The 8479-nt window shown below is 30.9% G+C and overlaps 1 protein-coding gene across 1 annotated transcript; it reads left to right on the plus strand.

Moving 5' to 3' along the window:
• Positions 1 to 846: 846 nt before the first annotated feature.
• LOC133860230 (uncharacterized) lies at positions 847 to 4396 on the plus strand. Its single transcript, XM_062295875.1, has 3 exons — positions 847 to 1141; positions 2028 to 2854; positions 4181 to 4396. Exons 1-3 carry the CDS (start codon positions 847 to 849, stop codon positions 4394 to 4396), a joined length of 1338 nt encoding a protein of 445 aa, XP_062151859.1.
• Positions 4397 to 8479: the final 4083 nt, after the last annotated feature.

Below are 8479 nucleotides of genomic sequence, written 5' to 3' on the forward strand. Positions count from 1 at the left end.
ATTTCTTGCTACATCAATATTGTAATTCATAAATTGAATTGTTAAATACTTATACTCTTCACCATTGCATTTTTTAATTATTCTCTTAAGTACTAAATAATATTATATGTTCTACTTGAGTTTTATGAAGTAAATAATATTCTGTAAAAAAAATGTGGCTTAATTTTTTTCCCTACAAAATTTTACAATAGGAAAAAAAATAGAAAACGCAAGACTCGCACGACATATAAGACAAATGCTTTTGCTTGAAAAAAGAAAACGGGGACTCATGAGTAATTACAATAGCATTCAAACAATAGATTCAACTAGTGAAAGTACGAAAGATAATGGAACCATCAATAACTCAGAAAATGAAGTTATTCCAAGTAAATTACTTAACTATAATTATTTATTAAAATAATATTAAAAAATTATCCTTAAAACTAAACTAAACTAATTAAAAAACTACTTTATTCTTTTCCCTATTTCATACAGGAAAATTTACTGAACCTTGGAATTTTGGCCCACCTTTGTACATATGCAAGTATTGTGGTGCAATAGTATGGTATGAAGAGAGAACAATAAAATCTATAAAGCTTGCTAATCCTAAATTTAGCATGTGTTGTATAGATGGCGAAGTGCCTGCCTTTGCTAAAGAAACCACCTGCTATTCTTCAAGAATTGCTAAATCCAACTGGCGATTAGCGTTCAAAAAATTTTAAGGCACAAATTAGAAGTTATAATGCCATGTTTGCTATGACATCAATGGGTGGAAAGGTGGATCAGAGAATTAATGATGACGATTAGTGTTCAAAAAATTTTAAAGCACAAATTAGAAGTTATAATGCCATGTTTGCTATGACATCAATGGGTGGAAAGGTGGATCAGAGAATTAATGATGGAAGAGGTCCTTATATTTTCAAACTTAATAATCAAAACCACCATAGAATTGAAACACTACTCCCAACTGATGGTCTAAGTCCCAATTTTGCACAATTATATTTCTATGATACTAAAAATGAAGTTTCAAATAGAATTAATGAATTGAACCAATCGAACAATAGCCATGATTCATCTATTGTTGATGCCCTGGTCCGAATGCTAGATGAATCAAATCTATTGGTCAAGAACTTTCGTATGGCTAGAGACCGTTTTAGTGGAGGTAATACCCACCACTTAAGATTACATCTTATTGGCTCATGATCAACTGATGAAAGAGTGCAAAATCTACCTACATATTCCGAAATAGCTGCAATTGTCGTTGGTGATATTGGTCTTGATAATACACATTGTGATGTCATCGTAGATTATAAAGAAGGTGGATTACAAAGGATAAATGAATTGCATCCATCATACGTGGCATTGTAGTATCCTTTTTTATTTCCATATGATGAGGATGGCTATAGGCTTGGTATTTTACGTAGAAGTGTTGATAGTACTAGATCTAATACAAACAATTGTGTTACAATGAGGGAATATTACGCATATCGATTGCAAACAAGACAAGATGAGGGACGTGCATTAATATATGGCGGCCGCTTATTTCAACAGTTTGTTGTTGACTCATACACCTGTATTGAAGCGATTCGACTTATGTGGGTAAGGCGTAACCAAAGTGCATTGAGGATTGAATTGTATTCTGGATTGAGGGATGCAGTTATGAGGGGAGACACAACCCCTGCATCAGTTGGAAAAAGAATTGTTCTGCCTTTGAGTTTCACTAGAAGTCCAAGATATATGATTGATAATTATCAGGACGCAATGGCGATTTGTCGATGGGCATGTTATCCTGATTTATTTATTACTTTTACATGTAATGCGAAACGGCCAGAAATTGAAATCTTCCTCTCAATGAATCCTGATCAGAGACCTGAGAATCGGCCAGATATCTTGGAAGAGTAAACTTGATCAACTATTACATGACCTTAAACATGACCAATGCTTTGGAAGAACAGTTGCTGGTATTCAAAACTGCTTACTTTTTTTTATTTATCTTTCGCATATTAATTTTTATATACAATATAATTAAATTTCTATTCTGTTTATAGTTGTCTACGCAATTGAATACCAAAAGAGAGGATTGTCTCATGCTCATATATTGCTCTTCTTACATCCTGAGAACAAACATCCAACACTAGCAGAAATCAATAGGATAATCACAGCAGAAATTATAGATTTGGACAAAGATCCTCAAGCTTATGATGTTGTCAAACAATTTATGGTTCATGGTCCTTGCTGCTTTATAAATCCAAAATCAAGTTTTATGATCGGCAACAAATGCATCAAGCATTTTCCAAAGAAATTTTGCTCTAAAAGTACAATTGATGAAGATGGCTTTTCAGTATATAAAATGAGGAACAACGGAAGATTCATTGAAAAGAATGATATCGAAGTAGACAATCGATTTATAGTTCCTCACAATATTGACTTATTGGTGAAGTATCAATCACACATAAATGTAGAGTGGTGCACTCGTACAAGGTCTATTAAGTATTTATTCAAATATATAAATAAAGGACCTAATCGTGCAACGTTGATGCTTGAAGAGAATTTACATGTCGAGGGTTCTTCTGGAATACAACATGTGACAAATACTGATGAAATAAAAACATATTTAGATTGCAGATATGTGTCGGCGATAGAGGCATGCTGGAAGATCTTCCAATTTGAAATTAATTATCGAGACCCTCCAGTTGAGAGACTTAATTTCCATCTTGAAAATGAGCAACCTGTCATGTTTGATAATTCTAATCATTTAGACAATGTTTTGAATCAGTCGAATATTAGAAAGACTAAATTTACAAAATTGATGAAAGCGAATGCTTTATATGAAGAAGCAAGAGAATTGGCGTATTCTGATTTCCCTTCCAAATGGGTTTGACATAATAAAGAGAAGGAATGGAAATTGAGGAAGAAAAGAAGATGTGTAAGGAGGATATTTTACGCTCATCCTGGAAGTGGCGAACGATTTTATTTGCGAATGTTACTAAATATTATCAAAAATCCTCGATCTTTTGAGGAAATAAGAACTGCAAATGGTATATTGTACCTGACTTTCAAGTGAGCATGCTACACTCTTAGTTTGCTTGATGATGACAAAGAATGACATGAGTGTTTAAACCAAGCATCGCATTGGGCTTTAGGGAAGCAACTCTGTGAACTTTTCGTCACAATGTTGATTTTTTGTGAGGTTGTTGATCCTAATAAATTATGGATGTTGAATTGAAATTTGTTATCTGAATATATATTGCATCGAGAACGAATAATTCGACAATATGAAAACCTACATCTAACAGAATTGCAATTACAAAACTACGCACTATGTGACATTGAAAGATTACTGAACAAAAATGGAAGGTCACTGAGAGAATTTGAGATAATGCCATATCCAGACATGTTACTACTTAGAGAAGGTAACAATAGACTATTGCAAGAAAAATCCGACTATAATAGGATTTCTTTGGCAAATGAGCATATAAAACTTATTAGTGGTCTAAATTGTGAACAAATAAATATATATGATGCAATAATTAGATTTGTTACATAAAATAAATGTGGTTTTTTCTTTGTTTATGGACATGGTGGAATTGGAAAAACTTATCTATAGAGAACCTTGATATGTCGATTGCGGTTCGAAGGAAAGATAGTCATTGCAGTTGCATCGTCTGGAATTGCAACACTTTTGTTACCAAGCGGAACAATTACTCATTCAAGATTTCAGATACCGATTAATGTAACAGACAACTCAACTTGCGGGATTAAGCAAGGTTCACATCTTACAGAACTGGTAACAAGAACAAGTCTTATAATTTTGGATGAAACTCCTATGGCTCATCGAAATTGCTTTGAAGCTTTAGATCGTTCACTAAGAAATATTTTACGCTTCAGCAATCCACAAAGTGGAGAAAAATCCTTTGGAGGAAAGACGGTAGTCCTTGGTGGTGATTTTTGACAAATACTACCAGTTGTAGCTAAAGGAAGAAGAGAATAAATAGTTGAGGCATCAATTAACAGATTTATATTATGAAAGAATTGTACAATTTTTACTTTGACAAAGAAGATGATACTTCAGCAAAATCAAGATGATAGTGCTACAAAAGAATTTGCACATTGGATTTTGAAAATAGGTGATGGATAATTAATCGATAGTGAAAGTGAATCATTCATTGATATACCATTTGGTTTGATAATTCAACATAAGACTCGTCCTGTTAATGACAATGTGAATGATATCTACCTTGAGTTGCAATCTAAATACACTGATGCTAAGTATTTCGAAGGCAGAGCAATTTTAGCTCCAAGAAATGATGATGTACAAGAGATAAATGACTACATAATTGATCTTATTAACGTTGATGAAGAAACGTATCTCAGTGCAGATTCAATATGTAAAGCTGCAAGCAACAATCAGGACTAAGATATTATGTACCCAATAGAATTTTTGAATTCATTGAAGTTCCCAGGTATTCCTAACCACAAACTCAGACTCAAAGTTGGAATCCCTATAATGCTACTTCGAAATTTAAATCAAAGTGCTTGACTTTGCAATGGTACACGACTTTTAGTCACTTAGTTGTCAAGATGGTTCTTAAAAGGAAAAATCATACGAGGAACTCATGTTGGAGATAAAGTATTCATTCCATAAATAGTACTACCTCCTTCCGATTCCAAATTGCCTTTTGTTCTAAAAAGAAGAATATTTTCAATATCTGTTTGCTTCGCTATGACAATAAATAAAAGTCAATGACAGTTATTGCAACGCGTAGGCCTTTTCCTATCTAAACCTATTTTCAGCCATGGCCAATTGTATGTAGCTATCTCCAGAGTTACAAGCATAAACGGCCTTAGAATACTCATTGTAGATACACATGATGGTGATAAATTCAAAACCAAAAATATAGTATATAAATAAATTTTCAACAACTTACCTAGAGGTAACATTTAGCATAGACATTTATGTTTTTAAAGAATATTCACGATACTTACAAATATATTTAAATCCTACTAATTTCTATTGTTTTTTTAGGTGTTATTGAATCATAACAAGATGAATTACACATCTCTTGGTCAAATTTCACCCGACAATGACACATGGAGCATAAAAGTTAGAATTATAAGGATGTGGGATGTAGTAAACATAGCATAAGGTAATGGGTTGATCAGTCTAGATATGATCATGGCCAATGAAAATGTAAGTTCACATTAATTTTAAAGTTACTTTATTTAGCATATAACTTGATTAGATGACTATATAAATCATCAATTGGATACGTAGTTCTAAATTTTGGCATTTTCCTTTTTACGGGAAACGCTAATACATTCAAGTATTAGGAAAAAATTCTCACAACATTTTAGGCATCTTTTCAGTGAAGGATGCATTTATGAGATGAAGAATTTTATAGTAGAATAATATAGAGCACAATACTGTCCAATGCATCACCAATTTAAAATTCTTTTTATGTTAATGACTCCAGTCTCTAAAATCCATGAAATAAACCATTTCATACCTCAATATGGGTTTGAACTTGCTGACTATGAGACAATAACGAGCTGTTGCAATGACCATACTTATTTGGCAGGTATCGATCATTACTTTACATTTATTACCAAATTTAGTTTAAAAATTTCACCGTAATTAATACAAAACGAAAAAATCAATACTATCGTCATTGATATATCTTTCATGGATATGCAGATGTGATTGGTAGATTGGGATCGGTTGGAGTAATTCAGGAAGTAAAGTCAAAAGGACGTCCAACCAAAATATGCACAATCCATCTTCTATTGGAGGAGTAAGAAAATACTTGAATTCCAAGTAAAGGACAATGAGCTATTGAACCCGTAAAACAAAACTTTATATCACATAAAAATAAAATAATGTGAAAGTTGAGAAAATTATTTATAACTTAGTTATGTACTATGTCAGAAACAAAGCTTTGCAGATAACTTTGTGGGGGTCTAAAACACATCAAATAGATGAGGATTTTAATAAGAATACTTATAGAGATAAATATTTATCTTAGTATGTTTAATAAAAATAAAATGCATTTCTACTAATAATGTTAATGAATTTTTCCTTTAACATTTTATAAGTCAATACAACTTATCATCAACAAGTGCAACAAAGACTTACATCAATCTTGATATTTCAAAAGTTGATACAGTTATTGACAAGTAAGAACACTCCATTATATTATTCTTTATTTTTTTTTTAATTCTATTTTTAATAAAAACCAACATTTATTTATGAATAGGTTGAACAATGTCACGATTATAGAAGTGAATTAGATGAAGATTGAACATGCACCAATAATACCAGATAGAGAACTTGCCTTGATAGCAGGAAGACAGTTACAGAGATAAAACAAATGGAAGGGAAGTCAAAAGCGAATGTATTAATAAATTACAACTACTTAATGCATCTATAAAATATCATGAATATAGTATCAATTATTTAATTTTTTATTAAAAAAGATTACAGGAAATATTCTACACATGTTTAGGCAAAGTTGAAAGAATAGACAACAAGTATGACCGGTATTATATTGATTGTATAACATGCAAGACGAATGTTAAGTTTAAAGAAGGAATTTTTTGGTGTGAATGTTGTCAAGTAGAACCGAAATTCAGCATACCAAAATAAACAACAAATGATATTTAATTCACACACATATATGTATAAATATATAGAAATTTCTCTTCCTAACAATCTTGGAAATGAAAGCAGGTGTAGGATACAAATTGAAGTATCAGATACAACAGATTCAACAAGATTCATTATCTTTGACAAAGACGTTGAACAGCTTATAGGCAAAACTACAAAGGAACTTACAGAATTGCAAGATGAGGTAACAAATTTGGAATTTTTTAGAGTACTATAACAAAATAAAGTCAAACAATTCAATAATAATAATAAAAAAAACATATTCTAACCTCTTTTAACAATATGCTATATTTATATAGAATTTGAAAGACAAAATCGTGCCAAGAGAAATCAAAGCAATCGTTTTTGGATAATATGTCTTCCAATTGAAACTTAATGAATATAATTTGAAAAAAGGTTGGGAAAATTATACTGTTTCTAGAATCTTTGAAGCGCAAGTTGCAAAAGAAGCTAACATCCAAAAGGTAACAATGTTGAATCTTGAAAATCTACACAATATTTACCTACATAATTATATGCAACTTCTAATGAAACTCGATCTCTTATTACAGAAAACTCCAATTGTAAAGCTTAGAGGGTCTAGCTCCAAATAAGAAAATGAATACAGTGTTGTTAGCCAAACAACAGAAAACGAACAAGTGTTCAGTCAAGATTCTTCATTGCATTATTCCCTACCTACATAATACACATAATCGAATGATGATGACTTATCTCTCAAGGTTCTTTAGAAACGAATGAAAGCTACTAAAAAGAAGACACCGAGGGATACAAAGCCTCACAAACAAATTATCATTGATTGATTTGGTCCAACAATGTTTTAAAATGAACTCCTGTTTATCTTTTTATTTGTAATTTGTAATCTACAATATTTATAATATTGACAATATAATATTTGGCTTCATGTTTGGTAGTTTATAATTTGTTAATTATTAATTATTTGATAACAATGAGTGTGTGATTTTCAGACTTTCATTCTTATTCCTATATTTTAATTTTATTCGTAATTTGTAATTTACAAATATGTCAATTTACCTTCTATAGATTATAAAAACACAAGCCTACAAACTTAAGAGTAATGTTTCTTACACAATTTTTATACAACTTTTACACAACTCTAACAACTTTCTTTTAAAATCAGCCATTCAATATTTAGGACCCACATGTTGGAAAACAAATCCAATGGTTGATCATAACAAAAAGTAGTTAGAGTTGTGCAAAAGTTGTGTGAGAATTGTGTAAGAAACATTACTCCAAACTTAATATGTTATGTAATTTTTTAAAATAATTTGTACATTATCTATTACTTTTAAAACATAAGCACATGACAAAGTTTTAATTAATAAAAACCCGTACATGACGCAGGTTATATGCTAGTTATGGTCTTAATAACGGAACCCAAATGGTAGCGTTAATAATTTCAAAAGAAGATTGATCTTGTTTGTTAATTTCTTTTAGGATTTTTTAATTTTTTTGTTTAAACAAATTATTTTGTGTGATATAAAAGTAATTAAAAAATGACAGAAATTTCCTACAAATTGATTTGTAGGAAATTTCTTACAACCCACATATAAAAAGGACACGTGTGCTTTAAATGTGTGAAAAACACATATTTTTTTATTAATGCTATTAAAAAGGCATGTAAGATGCACATGCCATTTAAATAACATGTGCTTCTCACATTCCACATGTCAATCTTATATGTAGGTTATAAAAAATTTTTTACAAACTGATTTGTAAGAAATTTTTGTTCTTTAAAAAAAGTAAGCTAAAAGTGACAAAAGTCAAAACCTAAACCTAGCAGTATTGGACGAGTCAGTACTAATTGGTGTTGTTTGG

This window comes from Alnus glutinosa, chromosome 1 (genome assembly GCF_958979055.1).
Source record: "Alnus glutinosa chromosome 1, dhAlnGlut1.1, whole genome shotgun sequence".
NCBI classification, from domain to species: Eukaryota; Viridiplantae; Streptophyta; class Magnoliopsida; order Fagales; family Betulaceae; genus Alnus; species Alnus glutinosa.

What these genes read in the sequence shown, in the direction of transcription:
- LOC133860230 (XM_062295875.1), top strand. Translation starts at nt 847, where the DNA reads ATGGGTGGAAAGGTGGATCAGAGAATTAATGATGGAAGAGGTCCTTAT. An exon ending in TAGAGACCGTTTTAGTGGAG is followed by an intron (nt 1,142 to 2,027) that starts GTAATACCCACC and finishes TTCTGTTTATAG; the next exon opens with TTGTCTACGCAATTGAATAC. An exon ending in CTGATTTCCCTTCCAAATGG is followed by an intron (nt 2,855 to 4,180) that starts GTTTGACATAAT and finishes ATTCAACATAAG; the next exon opens with ACTCGTCCTGTTAATGACAA.